The 21,530-nt window shown below is 47.7% G+C and overlaps 1 protein-coding gene across 1 annotated transcript; it reads left to right on the top strand.

Annotated features, from left to right (window-relative positions):
• Nucleotides 1–241: 241 nt before the first annotated feature.
• Nucleotides 242–21,261, top strand: wtip (WT1 interacting protein; the record flags this gene model as incomplete). Its single annotated transcript, XM_079294017.1, has 8 exons — nt 242–1,742; nt 8,646–8,747; nt 15,770–15,837; nt 17,912–17,974; nt 18,242–18,372; nt 19,117–19,168; nt 19,358–19,426; nt 21,109–21,261. The coding sequence occupies 8 exons, from the start codon at nt 242–244 to the stop codon at nt 21,259–21,261; spliced, it is 2,139 nt and encodes a 712-aa protein (XP_079150143.1).
• Nucleotides 21,262–21,530: the final 269 nt, after the last annotated feature.

The following is a 21,530-nucleotide window of genomic DNA, read 5'->3' as shown; positions in this document are numbered from 1 at the left end:
AACTGTGAGAAAGAGTTTGCTTTCTCGGCGAGGGAGGCAAAGCAGAAGAAGACGATGCGGCACGCGGTGGAGATGTTCTGAGTACGTTGGAGGGTTGTTTTCTGTAAATGAGCGACGGCTGTACCGCGGCGTTTTGTTTTGATTTCCATGTGAAATGCAATTAGTGCTCCGCGGTGCTCGCTAGGTTTGGCTCGCGGAGCGGAGCACACTCTGAACTTGTTTCTCGCCCCAGGAGCACAACATGGAGCACTACCAGGAAGATTTGGGACTCCGGGCCAGTACATTGATGGAGGACCTTTCCCTGTACGATGCGTATAAGGACGGGATGTACAACGCGAGGAGAGACCTGGTGATTAACCCCGATTTAGACTTTTCGGCTCCGGCAGTAGCGGAGCACAAGAGCACGCCGATGAATGGCACATCTGTGCTTTACCAGCAGCATCACACTGTGGAGAATTTCACGTCTGGGAATAAAGTGTACACCGCGGCTCCGGTGCGCCCCGTGAACTGCAACCGGGCCGTTCCCGTGGATTTTTGTGCCCCTCAGAGAGACGCGGCTTACGCCGAGGAGGGCTGCTGCACCAAATCCGAAGTGGCTCTGCCGTGCTACACGGGCGCCTCCGAGAGGCACAGGAGGTACTCTCTGGAGGTGCAGGGCCACAGGTACAGCACCGGCTCCGCCTTCGACGGCGTGCCCCTCAACAAGCCGGAGGCGCTGCCCGGCAACAGGTGCAACAGTGTCTGCATCACCAGCAGCCACGACGGGAGGTACAACGCCACCAGTCCCCGGTCCAGCTTAGCGTCGTCCCTGTCCTCTCAAGAGCAGAGCAAGCACGCCAGCCCGAGGTCGAGCATCAGCAGCCCGCGCACGAGTTTGGTGGTGCCGAGTCAGGACAGGTACTCGAGCCCCAGGTCCAGTTTAGTGCACTGCGAGGGCAACAGCGTCCTCAGTCCCAGATCCAGCTATGCAAGCACCGCCAGCGACACGAGTAAGCACTCCAGCCCACGAGCCAGCCTCAACAGCTGCGACTGCTGCAGCAAGCCCAGCAGCAACCGCACCAGCGGCATCAGCATGGGCTACGACCAGAGGCACGCCAGCCCCAGGTCGAGCACGGCGAGCCAGTACTCCTTCACCACCAGCCCGAGATCCAGTTACTCCGATTCTCGGTATGGGCCCGTGGTCAACCACGATCTGGAGGGGGCGATTTTGCACGCAGCGCCGCTGGCGAGCCCTCGCTCGAGCATCTGCAGCCAGGACGGGAGCGCGAGACCGGGGACCACCGCGAACTGCGTGGTCAGTCCGCGGTCCAGCATCTCCAGCCATAGCTCCAGGAGTTCCCGCAGCTCCAGGGGGTCTATGAGCACCTACCCAGACCTGCAGCTGCCCTCGCCGCGGTCATCCATGCTGGGCAGCAGTTTGCACGAGGACACGCTGCTGCAGGAGTTTGGAGACTCCAACGGGATCCAAAGTCGCATCCATCTCCAGGGGCTCTCGGCGGTGCCAGAGCCCCAGCAGCAGTCAGCCCATACGGGAGGGACTGTGGAGATGACCGCGGGGTTGCCATCATCGTTTAGCTATGGGGTGTGCTCAAAATCGGCTTCGTCGAGCCAGAGGTTTAAGATCCCTTACCAGGTGACCCCCAGCCGAGAGAGTGGACCAAGCCAGGCGGAGAGGCGGCTGGAGGCGCTCACCTTGGAGCTGGAAAAGGAGTTAGAGATGCACATGAAAAAGGAATACTTTGGTAGGTAATATTAATTGCAATTGGGGTTTTATTTTATTTTTTTTATTAAAACTTGGAAGTAATATTGGAAACAACACCAGAACATGCAGACAAACAACTGTGATGCTGTTTCTAGCACAGGGAAATCAATTTGTACTCACTTTGACCCATTTATTATCTACAAGCCTCCCCTTTATCAACACTGTACTTTGTAGGGTGAGAGTTTTGGTTCTGTGGCCCTTAGAGCACCTGCAAGTTCAGAGAATCAAAGGGACATGGAGCATTGTACCCAATGTTTTGTACCAAGGTCCGGAATATACGGTGACTCTGGAAGATGGGTGTCTGAGTTGTCATTTGATTGAGATTCTGAATTTCTCATGATGGATGAAAAGGAACTCATCTGGACACAGCAGCTCAGCTCCAGAGCCGATGGCTTCTCCTCAGCTCTAGATGCCCCCCCCCCCCCCCCCCCCACACCCCACCCCCCCCCCCCCCCCACACACACACACACACACTGCCCTTGCACACTTAAGCCCTCACTGGTGTTGGTCAGATCCCCGCAATGTTGCTTTCAAAGAAAAACCTGCTGCGGTTTAGAGCACGTCTAGAATCCAAAACAGTGACAGTTTTCAGCCGACAAGAGCAAAGTATTTTAGAATAGAGACAATTCTCTGTGGCAACAATTTAACAAATAACAGTACTAGCAGCACGACATGTTATGTTTAACTCTCTATTGAGTGCTCACTAAAATTGGAATTCAAAGAAATAGTTCAAAGAGTGTTTGTGGTTTTTTTAGGGTTATTTATAGGTTTTTGTTCTCTTCAAGATCCACTTGCTAAAGCTACATTACCACTAGCAGCCCCCTCTGTGGCAGATAAGAGTGGCATTGCAGGGCAACAGTAATTTCTGTCTTGGCAGAGCAAACATTTCCACAGCGCTGCACCTCGCTGAATGGATCCTTCTGTTCGGCCCAGAGCAGACACCCTTCGGTCATTCGGAGCAGTGGGGTCTGGATGTGTTGGACATGCCTCTTAATATCCTCTGATAGACGGATTGTGGCCAGTGATTTGTGTTGGTTTGTTTTGCCTGATTTCAAGAACTGAACATTGCAGCACATTTGTTTCAGGACTATAAGGACTGTGAAGCCTGATATATTCAGTGCAAGAACACGGCCACAGAAAGCCCGCTGAGGAAGTTGCTGTCTACCTTTGAATTAGCAGCCAGACAAATGGCTGCAGCCAGAGAACAGTTGCGTGTTTTATAGCCAGTGGTGCACTTGCTCAGAGTGAGGCTGAGACAGCTGTTCATTTGTTCCAGAGAGGCAGGTGAGAGCAGGAGGATGGGAGACAGGAGGAAGAAATGAGGAAGACAGCGAGGGGGGAGGGGGGGGGGGGTAGTAATGGAGAGAGAAAGGAGGGAGAGAGAGAGAGAAGAATGCAGTCAGACGCGCTGAGCCCAATAGAGACAGCTCTGTTTCCGTAGCGACAGTGGAGAAATTGACTGCCGGGGCCTTTTTTTTTTGGAGGGGGGGGGGGGGCAACGCCTGCCAGTGTCCCACACTGCCGGCCGGCCCTTGTGTGGCCTGTGTTTGTTGTGGTGGAGAAGGAGCTGTGAATCAACAGCTGGCCCCCCGATACAGGCCTGCAATTGAAGCAGCAGAGGGAGGCCCCCCCCCCCCCCCTCCCCGTATCTCCCCTCCTCTCCACCACCAACGCCACCCGGCCCTGACTCCCCCGCGAAGCCCTTCATTAACCAGCCGGTGGGGAGTCGGGCAACACCAGACACTTGGCACACGATCTTGGCTGGCGGGCCAGACGTAGTTGGTGGGGGTCAAGTCTGATCACCTGCCCAGAATTCTAATGGCAGTAGTCATGCACAGGCCTGACAAACAGCACACAAGCCTGCCCTCTGTATTTACTGTTCATGCACAAATGGCAGCTCGCATGAGATTAGATTTTTTTTTCAAGACATTTGTAAGACTCACTATATGCTTTCAGCCTACATTCTCCTCTGATTTGTCAAACGCTCTCAGATTACAGGAGAAGACCTCTCTCCCGAAATGATGTCGTATCGCCAGGCTTTTGTGCTGTAAACGCCATCGGCTTTTCTTTCTCTTTGTTCCTTACTGCAAAATTGAGTAAAAGTAAAATACTGCAATCTTTCACATTGCCGTATCAGTGTGAGTTCAGTAAACAGCTGGTTATCAAATCAAACGCCAGCTCCAGAGTTCCCCAAGAAGCACAAAAAATACCCATGAATCACCAGAGAAGTCGTTCTTCGAGTGTCTGGAACTCTAAATATGGGATGACACACTGTCGGCATGATGGGAAGTTAATTGCTTCATGCTTTTCAAGGTCTGCAGCCGTGAGCAAGTGTTTGCTTTCAATACACAGTGCATCACAGCTTTCTATGGTTCCTCTGTTCTGTTGGCCCAAGTCTCTTTTGTATTCTATATTGTCGTCTTTCGGACAGGTGGGCGGGATCTGCAGATTATACAGTCTGTGGTGATGTTGTGATTTATTATACAGGATCATGATTATTTTGTGCTGGACAGACGCATGAAGCGGCCCTGTCTGCAGGAACTCAATAATCCAAAAAGACATGCGGGAGTTTTCAAATAAGTAGCAGCATTTGGTTCACCCCTCTTTAAACACTACCGTCATGGCGTCTAGACCTCAAAGTCACACCGAGTGGTCGTTTCATGAGTCAGGCGGTGCAAACCTTCTTACAACTCGCAGCACGTTCTGTGTTGTTTTCAGCGATGGCAGAATATGAAGTGGCGTGTTTGTAAAACAAGTTGCACATTACTTTATTCCATCAGAAAGGTTTTCCTTCGTCTGATCCAGCACATCACACTTTCCTGACTTTCGTCTCGCCGAAATAACTTCAAATGTACTTCTTTGTGTGATGTGTGATGTTGTGTGATAGTGTGATGTTGAAAGGCCTTCCCACGAGCATAATAACACGGCCACATATTGAGCAGCGGTGCTACTGAAAGGATTGCGGCTTGATCTTAGCAGCAGTGTTCAGCCCAAAGGCGCCGGGATGTATATGTGTGTGCATCCAGTGATGCCGTTTTATTTTCAACCCCAGTGAATGCACAACATCCTGTCCTTGCCACATGTACATGTTATGAAATGGGCACATGAGGGATTCGGCATCCTGTTTTCAATGAATGTGAAGCGTGTTTCAGAGATTCCCGCTGTCCCGTCAACTCACTCGTAACAATCTCGACTGTCTTGCCAACACACGGTTGTATGGATTTGAAGAATCTTTAATATAGTTGCAACCAGAGGGAATAAAGTAATGGAGGTAAATCAATATGACTTTATAAATAAATCATTCTTTTTTTATTTTATTTGTTTTAGAGAATCAAAGCCAAAGAGCAGGGCCATAGATTCATTCCGTGGGAAAGAAATAAAAAATGGAGCTGCTTAAAACTCTCTCCCTCTCTTATCATGAAGCTAGATAGTTGTGCGTAAGAGTAGACACATGACATGAGAACACACGCACACACACACACACACACACCTGCTATCTGGGTCCTGATAGATTTGTGTCACGGTCAGAGACTTCAGACAGATGTGTAGAGACTCAGTCGTACCCGGTTGATTTGTGTTAGTCGAGGCTGCGTTGTGCTGTCGGTGTATGCGGGATGACGATACACACAGTAGAGATGCACAAAGAACAAAGCAGCGACTAGCACTCGCATCACACGCACTGTAATCTGAGTTAGCATTAGTCACAAAATGACCATACCTCACTCCAGCCCAAACACCGGTAACCTTCACAACCCGCGTGGAGTATGATACATCAGAGGAAGCCGGTCCATGTCATCCGTTGTTGTCATTGCAAGTGTGCTGTCCTGATGCAGTAACAGAACGGGAACAAGGCCTGCGTGATGAACACTCACTCGGGTTAATTCTGCGTGCTCACACAAAGGAGGTAGCGTCCAAAAATGTACGAGTCAATCCCACAATACAGTAGAAGTTAAAGGATGTGGTACAGTGAGAGATGAGGGGAAAGTAAGGTCTGTACAGTGGTGGAAAGTGATCAGCAGAGATAAATATAATCCCATATTTATAGATTATCATATAATACAATTTTAATAGACTGTTATTCATTAATAAGACAATTATAAATGAGCTGTGTTTTGAACAGTGGAGTGAGCACGTGGTACGATTGGATAACTTTCATAGAGCTCCTGTGTTTTATTCGAAACACATCATTATAATGTTTATAAGTGCTTGTGCTGCAGAAAATACAGTTCTGTTTGATATAAGAAAGGCATTAAGAAAGGGAATGCCGAATAAACACTTGGTAAATGCTGTGGTCACTGTGCAGCGTGTGTAATTTACTTGGAGCAAATGTTCAGTGTGTCGATGATTTTCTTGTAAAAAGGCTACAAGAGGGCATTTTCTATTTACAGTCATGGTCTCATTGAGTCCATACAAAGGTTTCCTATTCACAAAGTGGCCTCATGTCCCCGTCAGCGTCAGTGATGAATAAGAAACCTATGCTGAACCAGACGCAGCCAGGAGGCAAATCGGGAATGACAGAATATCTAAGAACTGATGTGCAACAGTAAATGCTATTCATTATCGACGATGGTGAGCTGGCAGATTGGGTGAATGCTTCTGCTTCAACCGTCTTTGGCCGCGGGGCTGATAAATCCAATGTGTTGATCAGGAGGAATGCTTACTTGTGCTGGCTGTGAGAGTTCACTGAGACGTCTTTCTGGTCTTTGAATAAGGAATTCACGGAGGTAAAAGAAAGCAGAAGTGTTCGAGCACACACACGGATACCTGTGTGTTCTTCTACTTACCATCTTTGACTTTCATCCTGGAGAAATGACTCAGCCAGTCGAGCTCATTTCAAGTTTACGCCTTCATTCTTGTCGCCCGTTGTTTTTCGGTTATCTTCCAGTGAAGTGGTGAGTTCAAGGTTCCACCAGGAAATGCCAATATTTGACTTGGATTCAGATGAATTCATTTGTGCCAGCACTTTGTTGTGAGGTCGAGAGGGAAGTCATGGAACCTTTGGGTGTCCGTTTATCTGTTTCCTACAATGCCACCGGTGCGGTTATGAAAGGGAAGTCCTCGCGTCAGATAGCCTGGGAATTCTACGTCTCCGAAAGTGTGTCCTTGCTCCGAATCCTTCCTGAGTTATGTATTTATTTCAAAAGATAAGTCCTAGTAATAATTTGTCTGTGTGAGGGGGGGGGGGGGGGGGGGTGCAGCTCCCTGTTGGGATCTTGTGTCCTGTAGGCACTGTGACCCTGGACTCACCCCACCCAGGCTTTGACCCTGCCCTCCCTGAGGAATGTGACCCCAGTGGAGGTCGTCTTGTGCGTGAGAGTTTGGAGATCGTTAGTCGGCTGCTGCGTCCAAATAGTTTAAAACCGCTGCTTTTTAAATTCATTTTTATCCCCCGATCTCATTTCTTCACGAAAGCTCATCATACTCTTTGTGTTCAGGTGTAATGTGGAGCACTGGTGTACCTGCTTTTCTCAAAAACAAGAACACAAAAGTTTGTTTTTGTGCAAAAGTTTTAATCGTTGTGGTTATTTTATAAGAAAGATTTATTTTTTATGTCCTCTCACTGGTCTGAAGTGGGCGGGCTCAGTGGAAGGAGGGGGATGTCACTGACTTCTGTGCACCAATCACTGCAACAAATCACAATCTGATTTCAGTCTCTGGGGCTGTTTGTGTATGTTGTTAGCACTGCCTGTCAAATCTGATCAAACACACCCATGCAACCCTGATGACGCTGAGATGAAGAGTCATAATGAATGGTAACTATTTATGCTATATTTCTGAGCTTTAACTTCTCTTATAGAGAAATACTGAAGAGTTAACGTTGGGTTTTTTTATTCTGATCTTTTCTTTTGATATTTAAAGGCAACTTTACAAACTTTTTTGGTGACTTCTGAAAAACTGTGGGGGTCAGTCATGCGCTGAGGGAGTTTGGACTCGAGTGTTTCTAAAATCCTGTTAACGACCACAAATACAGTAGTAGGAGTCGGGGGTGAAACAACACCATCCTCATCTGTAAAGCATCCTCATCTGAGTTTAGTTGCACAAGTTTAGTGTCAGTTTATATACAGGGAAATGTTTTATACCATGTTCAATAAAAACGGACTCTCAGCAACGACCGATATACTTTTAAACGTCAATTCAGGGGTGTTGCAGTATCTTCAGCTCACCCTGCATGCTCCAGGCAACGAAGAAAAGTTGTTGGAGCACCTCGTTACTGGCCTTCTCTTCCTAACAATGCCCTCACGTCCTCTCTGCACATTCTAACACAATCACAAGCGCCTCTGAAGTAGCTTGCCTTCAAACTGTATGATGTAATGCATAGAAATGACGCGGGGAAATGAAACATGACTTGTGAGTCAAGAATCAACCAGAAATTTGGAGTGTTTTCATAAACCAGATGTGCACCTGATGTGAAATGTTTAGTTTTTTGGCAGTGTGGTTTCAGAGAATTCCTCTGTGTAAGTTGGTCTTCAAAAGCTGCATATCGAGTAGAGGATGACAGAGAGTAGTGATGACATTTGTAGCAGGTTCATCATTTTTCTTTCTTTTCTTTTCCTGCATAATTCCAGGAATGCACACACGATTCGGCAGTCGGTTTGTTTCATCAGCTTTCCAGCAAAGTGCCGACAAATCTTACAGCATGTCCAGAAATGGTGCAACAGTAGCAGACAATATCCTCACCGGATAGTACAAGCTACTTCAATATCCGCTCAATTCAAAACAATCTTGAGCATAACATCAGCCATGAAGAAGAGGAGAATCAATATTGAACTTTCATGAAGACAAAGTGCTTTTGAATGATTCACCAGGAGATCTTCTTGTTGCATACAAAGCCCTTTGCTCAGGATTCATGACGTCGGCTAACTGACCGCGTGTCTCTTCACAGGTATCTGTGTCAAATGTGGGAAAGGCGTGTATGGAGCCAGCCAAGCCTGCCAGGCCATGGGGAACCTGTATCACACAAACTGCTTCACCTGCTGCTCCTGTGGTAAGTAAAACTCACAGTTCAGTGAAATAACAGTAGAAGCTGGTGCGTCATCGGGTCTGCATTTTGTGGACGGTATGTGAAAGAGAAGGATGTTGTTGCTACTGATTCAGTGACTTCCACTGAGGGCAACAACTTGAGCCCATTTGTTCTTTTTGGCCTATATTTGTTTGCATTTTGGCCAGTTGGCGCCATTAAAAGTATGCAGAATTAGCTGTTAGCAGTTCTTGTCTGCAGTGTGCCCATGGAGGTAAAGACAAATACCACCGGGTAACTTTGATACTGAAGAAAACGTACAATCGTGGTGATTCTCAGGCGAGTTCTGGAGTTTTAAGGAGCGTCTTTTCTCCGAGCGGATTTATTTACGTTTATTGCTGATGGGCATTGGCCATGAGTGAAGTGTAAGTCACATTGGGTCTGAACATGTGCATCAAATGTGCGTGGTCAGGGTTGACTGAGATATAACACGGAGGAGTGTTTTGTAGTTTTTTTGTGCAAATTGCAACAATCGGGGTGCCAGGTGTTTTAAAGTGCCTTAATTGTCTCCATGAGCTGCAGCAGCTTGTTATGACAACAGCTGCTGCAGCTGCAACTTCTGTCCATCTTGAAAAAGTATTGGCCACATTTTTCGGGCCAAACTACAATAACGAACTTGTTGCTTTTAGAACGCCTGCACGCACCACCCCTGTTTCATCTCCCACAGTATCCTTGCCTCACATCCCTCCCTCCATACAAGCCCCTGCAACTCCCCCGCGAGGGAGGCGTGCATCACAGTCTCAAAACCTCTGAACTCCACGGAAGCTGCGCTTGCTGTGACCAGATACCATTTCAAGAGTGAGGAAATATGATGATCTAAGAGTGGTTCTTTTCTTGTAAGCCCACTCACAACTTCCTCTATAGTTGTGTCAGCATGGCACCACACATGTTTGAATCAGAGATGTGGACGATGATGAAAACAGTGGGAATAAATATGTGCCGCTGACGCTTCCCGGATCCCCATCGTTCTCTCTCTGCAGACTCCTGTGTTCTTTCATACAGCCTCGCTCTAAGCCTCAGCTGCTGCTGGCGCTGCTGAAAAATCATCATTAGTATCACCAGCTCTCTGTCAGAGGTGGTGTTATGGTCGGGAATCAAAAAAAAAAACCTCAGTGGAATAACAGGGCAGCTAATAATGCCGCAAAGAAATAAAAAGATGACATTATTTGGTCTTTAACACTAATTACGGTAAATCTGTTCTCGAGCTCACAGTAGTGTGTGTGTGTGTGTGTGTGTGTGTGTGTGTGTGTGTGTGTGTGTGTGTGTGTGTGTGTGTGTGTGTGTGTGTGTGTGTGTGTGTGTGTGTGTGTGTGTGTGTGTGTGTGTGTGTGTGTGTGTGTGAGAGAGTGTGTGCGTGTGTGTGGACGCCCCTGTCACCCGACTCCAGCCCTCCTCTCCTGTTTCCCGGAAAAACAAGAGGAAGATGTCGGGAGAGAGCTTTTTAGCCAGGTTGCTTCCATTCATATGTGTACTATACATGGACACTGATCCTCCGCCCCACCCCCTCCGGCTGTGGAAGGACTGCCTATAATTTACATGTAACCGAAGCCGCATACTTTCCGATTTATTGTGTGTCTGAAGAAAGAGGGGCCAGATGCCGAGTGTCCAGTTGCTGAAGTTGTGGGGTTTTGCTGCGGAAAAAGTAGCCTCTGACCTGGCCGACTTCTGTTTGAACAGTCCCGATTGTGTTTTAGCGTTTGGTTTAGCGATGCACTCAGAAAACTGCTTTCAGTGATTAAATGAAACAAAGGCAAACGTGTTTGTGAGATCCCCAGGTTATTTCCTCTGAAGACGATAAATACTCTGAGGATGACTGGATAACAATCATTGTCGAGATCACGTCCACGATGATTTAACAACTCATTTTGTGAGCTCGGCGCGGGCCGTCCTCGATAGCTTCGCGGCCTATCCTGCCGCTCGAGATGGTTCATTGGCAACGTAAACTCTTGTGATGCATCATCAGTCGTGAAGGTCTCTGAGAAGTTTAGTTTCAAAGTGCCCGCACTTGTCATAACAAAGGCCACTGATTTAACAGGAGCTGCGTTCTTATCTCCCTGTTTGTTTTTTGGGTTTCTCTCTACTTCTTTTGTTGTTTTTCTCTTTTTTTTTTCTTTTTTTTTTCTTGAGTAGGGTCCTCATGGAGTCTGGAGCTCCAGAGTGAGGCCGAGTTTGCTGAGACATTGCTCGCTGGTAGCCTTGGGCTTTGTTTAACCATGCATAATTGAGCCCTCCTCTTGGCTTACTCCCATGGTTGCACCCTTTTTTCATGAAATGGCCAAGAATGCAAACTACCCCCCTCCACTTCAGCCGGCCTTCCCTGGAGGACCTCAATCTGCCAGTCACAAAGTGTACCAGACCTGCTTATCAGAGGGGGCAGGCCTGGCATGGGCTCCCGTTAAGCTGCTCATGCACGGAGAAGTGCATGCACACACACACACACACACACACGCGCACACACACACACACACATGTGTGCAGACAAGTGGACGTGTCTTTTTGGGTTCTGGGGTCAATTCAGTTTGGATTTTCTCTCTTAAGAATTACAATAAATGACGATTAATGCGCCATCTAACCAGGCATTTTTTAGCCCTCTGCACCTTTAATTGTAGCAGGACGAGTTGCACTTTTCTCAGTTTGCCACTAAATACATTTCCCCTCAGAAATCCACTTTAACTGGAGTGAATATATATTCCCGCGTGAGTGTGAGGCAGGGTGGCTTCTCCAGATAGAATGGGGGAAAAAAATAAAACACGCTGCTTCGGGCTGGATGAGCAGACATGTGTGGTTACTCATCTCCGTGTTACAGTAATCCAAGCGGCCTTTTGAAAGAACTGGCAGGAGAAGAGAGCTGAAGGGCTTGAATTTCTCAAATCATTCACCGCCACCAGTTGCACCTGCCAGGCACCGGAAATCAGAAAGTAGAAGAAGAAAGGGAACGTCGGTTTCTTTGTCATTTGTTTCTGGAGTCGCACAGCGCGTTCACATGCACACTTGTTGGAGCCGTGCTATTAGAAGCACTTGGACTATGAAAAGAATAAGGTAATAATAAAGACTGTGGAAGCTGTCATATAAACCACATTCATTTCATCTTTCAGGAGTTCTCATTAGCAGGAGGCCGGTGAGCCGACACGCTAACAAGCCCGCAGCTGTGTTTTATTTTTAACGCACAGTTGAGATCCTCCTCTTCTTTGAATCAATATCAGGCAGACTGGATGCTGTGAGGCACTTTGCACCGAGGATGTGTGTCATAGCATGTTTTAATATCCCCCTCGATTAGAGCCGCAGCCAAATGTTATTCAATTTCACCATTGATTAAAAAGTGCAAGATTTATTCAAATATTTATCTCTTAACAAGAGACTAAAACAATTAGAAAGGTTGTTGTTGTCCGTTACCAGAGACGCGTGGGCCGAAGTCGGCCGCAGGGCCCTCGGGTTCGTTAACTTAGCACAACTTTACCTCAAACTGCGCTTTCCTCGTCGATACACCGCCACAGTAGTTTGTTCTTTGCTATCATTCTGTGCTGTCAGCTGCATTACCAAACTGTCAGTGCACCGACCCTTTCAGCATGATATGGACCAACTTAATGGTGCTTGAAGGGTTGACTATAGGAGTTCAAAGTTGGAAATGCATGAAGATGCATGAGCAGAAATTTCACAGCTGAATCCGCCTCCAAATCCCGAAAGCACTCGGACCAAATTAGATATTACTTTTCTTGTAATCAGAGCACGATGCAAGACGGTGCTGGACTGTGTTTTGGTTTCAGTAATACCTCGGATGGCTCAAGGGGCGCGGCAGCAATTACTTGGTGATATGTTACTGATTGTAGTGGAGAACCGAGTGATGTGCTGACTGTGGTTTGCCTTCATTGCCTGGGGTTGTCACCCCCAAAAAATGGAGGTGACAAAGTGACGACGCCATGGATGTCCTATGTGTGCATTGGAGTGGCCATGTCGACATGCCATGAGCTCTTTCAGTGCGCATGCATGCAGGTCCCGGCTGTGATTGGACGCTCAGAAGCCGTCACACATTCTGACTAATCAGCCGGATTGAAAAGATCCAAACTCCAGCAACACGTGTCGTGTACAGAACACCTTCACTCTCAGACCAATCAAACTGATTGCACAGCCAGAATCAGATACCTGATTACTTGTAGGTTGTTTTACGAAAACTACAAAATACTTTCAGGTCTAGATAAGCACGCTTGGAAACAATAAAAGCATGCCATGCATTTCACAAAGAGGAACTGTTATGTTGAAACACCAACATGTGTTTCAACATGCCATATGACCAACAGGAAGTTGGCACATACCGGTACTTCCACATGGAGTGTGACCGGATATGAACTACCGTACTTTGTTTAGCAGCATTTGCAGATTTGTGATGTTTCAAAGTTAACACCTGCTCGATTCGACCTCGTCTGACGAGCGGGTGGGCTTGATTGACATCTGTCTGACCCTCTGGTGATTTGCGTTGCACTCAGGCTGCATATGAAAACAGTCATATTCACTCACCGGTAGATTAACAGACTTGAAGCCCGGCCGTGACCATTCATACGTTGCCTAAAACATTTGATTGAGAGAAGTTGTTGGTGGCAGTTTGGGATAAAGTGATGCAAGGGAGCCCAGTGGTCAGGGCAAGCAAGTCCCAAGTTTTTGGGGAAACATCCTCATACCTGTACCCAACCGACACAATCAACAGTCTGACCTCTGCTTGAAGGGGATAAAAGCAAAAAAAACACTTCTTCCTTCTGTGAAGATGTGTAAATGTTGCTCATTCATTCGTGGGAACGAGTGCGTTCCACTTTCTTCTGTGCGAGAAGGTTCAACACGACTGCTGTACCGTTGGGAACTTCAGCCGAATGACACCTTTGTCCTTTTATTTCCATGGCAACACCATCAATCATAACCATTTATAATTCAAAATATGTCTGTGAGGCTCAGTTCTTATGTTCAACAGGGTTACATTTTTATCTCATATTGTGCAGTTTAGTTTATAATGCATCCATTTAGTGTTAAAGAGGTCTTAGATTTAGTAGTAAGTCCTAATTGGAGCTGCCGCTTCTATCACTTGTAGCGCTGTGAGAAGATTCGGGCTCTCTGCAGCGCTGTCTGGTGACAAAAGGCCAGAGGTGGTGGGGGGGGGGGGGGGGGGGGGGGAGAGGAGAGGAGAGAGAGAGAGAGAGGGGCATGGAGCCCTCCCCCCTCCCTTGCTCGGCGGCGAGGGAAGCGGGCAGAGAGCGGGTGTTGGAGAGGTGTGGGGGGGTTGAATGGGACCAGCTAGTGACCTCAGGCAGAAAGAATGTCCCCGCTTGCTCAGTCGGCCCGCTCCCCTAGCAGCGCTCCACACAGTCATCAGCGCTGGGGCCTTTTGTGTTCACCTTCCAGACCCCAAAACTCCAGAGCAGAGGCCACAGACGAGCACACGGCAACATCTCGCAGCCCCCGCTGCTGCACTGTTCGCCGTGATCTCACTGTTCCTGCAAGTTTAGCCTCTCCCGACGTCTCGGCTTTGAAGACGGTGTCTCTCAGGAGTTGCTTCACATGGAGTTCTTCCTCTGTCCCCGCTTTTCTCTTTGCCTACCAAAATGCTAATTGCTCCTCAGTCTCACAGTCTTAAAAGTCTCACCTATTGTGTGGACGGCATTCCTCGGCTGCTGCAGCCATTTATGTGGGTGTTAATGTATTGCCACGTCCCAGCATTGTGACACTGGGTTTGTGTGTGAAATACAGCGATTGCATACATTTTCAGTGTTAAAAAGAGAGAAGGGGGGGGGGGGGGGGGGGGGCACCACGTCTTTCCCATGCTGGGACACCCATAAAATAAGCGGTGGCTCGGGACGACACTTAAATCTGACTAATCCAGCAGATTTATGAGATCTGTGCGCTTCGTCTGCCAGGCTCGGGTGAAGTCATCGCGCTGCCGGAGAGACACCGCTGCTGTTAAATGAATTTGAATGGGCGAGCTGTGAGGGGTGCATGGCAGGGGGCTGCAGAAGCCAGCCCCACCGCAGAATTTCCTTTTAGGTTGGATTCAGACTTGGATTCTGATGAATGAAGACTCGCCAAGAGGAATTCAGCCCTCACACTCGGAACTGGAAGCTCAGTATGCTGAACCTGGGCCCGCATCTTGATGAATGACCAACACTTTTAATCAAAGTGATACATTTCAGTGTGCTATTCGATTCATCGTTTCGGCTCGATGCGTCTGTCAAAGTGAGGGACATCCTCCCTCCAGCCTGCTATTGTTGGTCTGTCTGTGAACGGCGCACAATGGCAGGCAAGGGAGGAGGACAGATGTTTGGGGGGAGGTTTTGAAAGCAGTCTGCTGTATTGATTGTGTACGGCTTGTGAATGGAATCCTGTTAGGATCAATGCTCGAAGTAATTAAACCGAGGCACAGGCAGGATGCCGATTACCTTCGGCCGGCCATCTGCTCTACACTGACCTTCTGTTGAGGTTGTAAAGTTGAGAGATTGAGGAAGAGGCATACAGTATAAAGGGTCTCCGAAATAGAGTCTAAATGTCATTCGGAGTGCTGTGTCTGACATCATCTATTCAGTTTACACCTCCCAGGGCGCTTTTTTTCAACATTGTACACCATTTTGTTCAGTAAAAAGTTGTTGATGAAAGCTTAGGTAAAGTTAAGGTGAATAAAGTTTGTTAGCTTAGCCTTAGGCTGCTAACAGACAATAAGTTTGTCGAATGAGTTTGTTAAAAAAAAAGTATTTCTACCTTTGACTTCCGTCTCATCAGTGTCAATTCTGTTTTGTTGTGGAACGGTTTCATTTTTGACAGAAGAGGTTGCAACATTCTGCTGTTTTTTTATAATTGTATGGTGTGGGATTAAGATTTTCCAGCCCAAACTATAAAAAAACATCCCCAAACCAAAGTGAATAAAGGGGTTTCCCACCTCCTTTAAGCCATATATCTGCAGCAGCACATTGGCGCAACACAACCTGTTTATTTCACAGTTTTTTCTTTGTTTTCAGGACGGCGGCTGCGAGGGAAAGCCTTCTACAACGTCAACGGGAAGGTCTACTGTGAGGAGGATTTCCTGGTAATTCACCTGTGTGTTCATGATTCCTGATTTTGTTCTGTGATGATCAGCTGGTAGCACCGTGTCACGGCCTCATGGTTGGGCTGACAGCCTGCTGGGCGGAGCAGAGAGCGAGGGATTAGGATCTCAGCCCACATTTCTGCAGATCTCCAGAGGAAACGGACATGGCAGCTGTAATTAGGAATTCGGCACCACCCCTCCAATTCACACTAATTTCCCCAACATTTCCCCAAGGAGCTCAATTACCCCACGAGCTGCTCCTCAGCGCCTACAATTAAGAGAGGAGGGCGACAGCTGTAGCGCTCAGGCTCCTGGTCCATCTGCTTCAGGTTAACAGGGCAGACACTGAGCCTGCTTTCACGGAAACGTAATGATAAGCTGAATGTAGATGGACTCAAAGATTTCCAGTTTCTGCTCATTACGTTTTGTAGCTGTATGCGATGCTGTTATTAAGACCAAGGACAATAAAATGAGACAGGGAGTGATTTGCAAACATGGAGGAAGGTGCTTACAAAAAGATTCCTGTAACATAAAAGTTGAAAACCGCTTTATCATCCAAACAACCTCACGCTCAACGCTGTCTGTACTTCCTGTTTATAGGCAGCTTCCCCTTAGAGTTTAACTTGCTAATCTGTTGGGGAAATACTAAAATTCCTGTCTTGCACTTTACAATCGCTGCCCGTCAGTGATAAACTGATGCTGGAGATCAGTCAGATGAGGCTAATCTTCTCCCCCCCCCCCCCCCCCCCCCCCCCCCCCGATACAGCTAAGACTTGACTACTCTGGCTCGTCACCCCCGGGAGTGTCTCGAGGGAGGCGGAGTTGAGATGTTAGGGCAGGGGGCAGCCTGCCCATCGCCACCTCTCACCTTCACCTGGTAGCCCCCCCCCCTCCTCCCCCGAGTCATCAGGTCACGACCCTGAGGGGGTTGTGAGATGCAGATGGTCTCCATCATTACCCTCGTGTGCTCTGGGTTTAAGGGAAAGGAGCTACTGGTGTTTTGTTTTCCTGTTAACACGCAGAAGGCCCTTCACACCCAGTTGTTCCAGTGGAGATGCTCACTGGCCAACAAAAACAAGTCAATTCCCAAATGTGGATGGATTTAACTGTATGAATATAATGGAGGGCCTTGAGGAAAAACACCCATTCGGTGAGACGCTATCTGGCGCGAACATGTCAGCTGAGAGACAAAAGGATTCTGACGAGAAATCCTTTTCATGTTCTCTTAAAGAGCGCAGCAGCACCCTCTATAGATGGGTCCTGGACTGAAACAAGTTCATGCATCAGGTGTGAAGCAGTCCGACGGATTGCATGGCCAACAGAAAATCCTCTAAAACAGGGGTCTCAAACTCATGTTCACTCCGGGCCACATCAGCATCACGGTCGGCCTCAAAGGGCCGGTTGTAAATGTAAGACTGTGTAAATGTAACTACTCGTAACATATTGGTAAATAACTGTCTCTGCATTTGATTATTGTTTATTCAAGTGTAAACATATTGTACATGCAGTTATATAAATGTAAACATATATTTAAGCACATTTCTATTATTATAACATAAATCCTTTTAATTTAGGGTGAAGAAACCCACATTACTCTATCAAAGATCAAACTATTAAAGAAAATAGCAAAGACAAATGTCAAACACAAGTTATTACAATAACTTTGTTCAAAGCTTAAAATCCTTTCAAGGGTGCGTTTGCACAATCCGACATGAAGTATTTCATGTGTTTTTAAAGCCACGTTTAAAGTAGTCTTCAATGTACTCACAATACATTTCCATTTCAAATGTACAGTAACCAGCCAAAGAGCTGCTTCTGTGTTTAAGTATCTCATCATGACTTTCTATCATAGTTATGACTTTCTATCTCATAACTTCGACTTTCTATCTCATAATTTCGACTATGGGGATATTTTTATTATCAAGTCTAACTTTAAAAAAAAAGATTTCTTTTTCTTTTCTTTTCTTTTTTTTTGTGATTCGCGGGCCACATAAAATGACGTGGCGGGCCGGGAGTTTGAGACTCCTCTAGAATGTACCGCTGAAGATAATACGCCCTGTGTCTTGTCTTCCAGTACTCTGGCTTCCAGCAGACGGCCGAGAAGTGTTTCGTGTGTGGTCACCTCATCATGGAGATGGTACGTAAAGCATGGAAGAGTGAACAGATGTATAATGATTTACATTTCCCCTGCAAAGTTACTACGGTGTGGTGCAGACATAACATCTCAACTTGGTAGATGCAACTTTTACATTTTCAGTCTCTCACAATCTTGGGCCTTATTTGCTACACAAAGCCCCGCTGGGTTAAGAAATGTCTGTGATGGCAGCCCATCGTGTGTTACTTGGCCTCACTACCAAGTCTTACCGGTATCTCCTGTGTGTGTTTCCTGTGTGTGGGTGTCTAGATCCTCCAGGCTCTGGGCAAGGCCTACCATCCTGGCTGTTTCCGCTGCGTGGTGTGTAAAGAGGGTCTAGATGGAGTGCCTTTCACCGTGGACGTTGAGAACAACATCTACTGTGTCAAAGACTACCACACGTAAGGAGAACAGCTCTCCGCTCTGCACGCTGACAAAATGTGATAACTGCATCACAGAATATCGCTTGAGATTTGCAAACAAGCCCAAAAAGGAAAATTGTGAAAATGTATGATTACCATGATGGCTGCACGATGTTTGTGCACTTTGTTCTATGGAGAACTTTATGCTTTAATATTTAATTTAATAATTGATTTAATAATAAACACATTGCTTGTATAGATGCGAATGGTAAAGCATGGTAAACGAGACGGGGTCCATGTTTCGAGGCCGGTCGGGTGCGTTGCCGACATCGCACGGGCAGCAAACGCTTAAGTCCACAGCCACGGAAGCGGCGAGGTGTGCCGTGAAGCTCAAGGAGCTGCAGGCCGACTTCACCCTGAGCCTTTTCAAGCCTGTCTAGAGCCAGTTGCGGCGAAGACTAGCAGAGGTCCCAAAAGGGGATCCTTCCACACCGAGCGGCCGTCCCTGAGTTAAATACCACAGGCGGCCTGTGCAAACCCCACCCGTTGAGAAGTGTAAAGATATTCTGAGTACATTATGAGATCGTGGCGGGTCTACCCAGACTGTGGGTAATCAATGGGAAACACTAAATCAGTCAGGGAAAATGAGAACCGTGCTAGTTTTCCCCTTTTTGTGTCAAGCAGAACAATAATTGTAGACAATGAAGATGTCAACTGATTTGCACTACACAGAGACTGGAGACATTTTCCAGTCTGTAACTGTTGTTCTCTCTTCCATGACAGGGTGTTTGCTCCCAAGTGTGCCTCCTGCAACCAGCCCATCCTCCCAGCCCAGGTGAGGGCGTTTGAACATATCTTACATATCTGTTGGGTTTGTCATCTCGAAGTAATATACTGACCACATGACCAACACTGTCTATAAAGACACATGCTGGCACTGCAGAGGTCAAACCTGAGACCTGTTGTTCATCTGACCATCACTTTAATGAGACACGAGAGTCTGACTGTGTGTTTGTCCTCGCAGGGCTCCGAGGAAACCATCCGGGTCGTTTCTATGGACAAGGACTATCATGTGGAGTGTTACCACTGTGAGGTGAGATGCTCCTCCTGCCTGCACTCTGTCCTCACACACACACACACACACACACACGCACGGGGTATGAGTAAGAGCAGTCTACCATGCATGTGATTTGAGCAGCACTGTGTGTGATTCAACATGTTCCGGCTGTTGTGAAAGACGCAGAATATATTTACACACACAGTTCACACTGTTGAGCCACACACACCTGATGGCGCATGGACGCATTCACGTTCGCGTCCACTCTGGCCCACAGACACAATGAACCTGGGTATCGTGGGACGAGACCAGACTCGTTTTATGGCGGCGAGCATGACTCACCGCTGCAGTCGCTCTGAATGAATGAGACACACACTGAAAAAAACCCCACACAGACGGATACCAACCCAAGCTTCCAGGTTCACATTGTGACTCATTGATGAAGCACATTCCAGAGCCCTTGAACTCAGCTGGGGACTTGTTGCTCAAGCCAGACTTGTGAAATCCCAGTCATCCCAGTCATCTGAACTCTGTCAGATGGTTTGCAGTTTGCAGTGTGACAGAAGGATTTCGTGAAACAAGCGAATTTTTCGCTCCAGCCCCGCAGTGATTCGGCATTTCTTTCTGATCTGTAAATACTGAATTCGTAAGGATGGATGAGGCAGATGTCTCTGACTGGCTGCCGTCCCCGCTTCGATCCGATCGTTATGTAAGCGGCGGGTAATGATTCAGAGGGGGACTCGTGGACAGAGGAAGGGCAAAGTCCAGAGCTGAATCATCCCGGAGATTGTACATTTATTACCTGTTGGAAAGAAAAGATTTTCAGTTTCTGTAACACCGGAGGTGCCTCCAAAAAAGTTTTTTTACTAATATTTTTCAAGGAGCCACAGCAATACTGATTCCCACATGCGTTCAACTCATTTATTATACATGAATTTTCAGCTGCTTATCCAGAGTCTTGATAGCAGCAGAAGCGTTGAGGGTAAGATTATGTAACTCTATCCAGCATGCTCAGGGTCAAACGCTCATTCCTGTCTGATGTGTACAGCATTCCCCCCACAGGTTCAATGTTCAGTGTATTCATTCATAAATGTATGGAACCTGCTGTGTTTCTAAACGTGTGTGCCAACACAGACATTAAAAGGAAATAAGCAAAGGCAAATACACAAGACTGCACACGCATGGGAGGAGCACTGGAGTGTATGCATTCAGAATTCAGAATCTGAAGAAGTCTGTGAAGGGAACGACTTGAATCAGAGCTTTGCCTTCGGGCTCAGCACCCTCTCATGCTACGGTCCAGTAAAACAGCCGCGTGACTGAAGTCACGCTGTCGATGCATCACTCGGTCCTCCGCTACCAAGACCCAACAACTCACTCTCAGCGGTTACAGCAATCGAGTAAAAACTCGCCTATTGTGACGACGGTAAATGCGGCAACTCAGCAGACGTAAGCTTGAAGGAATAGTTCAGTGTTTCGGTATGAATGTTGGTTCCCTCGCTGTCTGGCAGGTAAACTCAGCACAAAGACTGGAAACGGAGAGAAACAGAGAAACAGCTGGGAGAGACATGACCGTGATCAATCTCATCCAACTATAAGCGTATTTTCCAAAACACAAATCTATTCCCTTGAATAGATTTTGCATCAGCAAAGCACACGTTCAGTTGATTGTCGTCTTAGTGTTGATCGTGTTTCTTCGTGTCTTTACGCCGCTCTCTTAGGACTGTGGTCTCCAGCTAAACGACGAGGAGGGCCACCGCTGTTATCCACTGGAAGGCCACCTGCTCTGCCACGGCTGCCACATCCGCCGGCTCCAGTCGCAGGTCCCTGCCCACCTGCCCCCCAGCTACCCCCTCCATGTCACCGAGCTGTGAGGGGGAGGAGGGTGGGCAGCAACCGTAGAGCCCTGCCTCCCAGGTGATCCGAGACACCAGCAGCGGGGAAAGAAAGGGCCCGCACCCCCCCCCCCCCCAGCAGCTCCAGGGAAGTCTCTGTGCGGCCATCCGAGCTACCGCCCCCGTCCTCAACTGGACGGCGAGGCCGTGGACTAACACACTCTGTGCAGCTCCCACCACAAGCCCTGCTGTCACATGACGGGGCTGGGGAGGGGAGAGAAAAAAGGGGGTCCCCCTCCTCCTCCTCC

Source organism: Melanostigma gelatinosum (genome assembly GCF_949748355.1).
Source record: "Melanostigma gelatinosum genome assembly, chromosome: 2".
NCBI classification, from domain to species: Eukaryota; Metazoa; Chordata; class Actinopteri; order Perciformes; family Zoarcidae; genus Melanostigma; species Melanostigma gelatinosum.
This window is presented reverse-complemented; position numbering and strand designations above follow the sequence as displayed.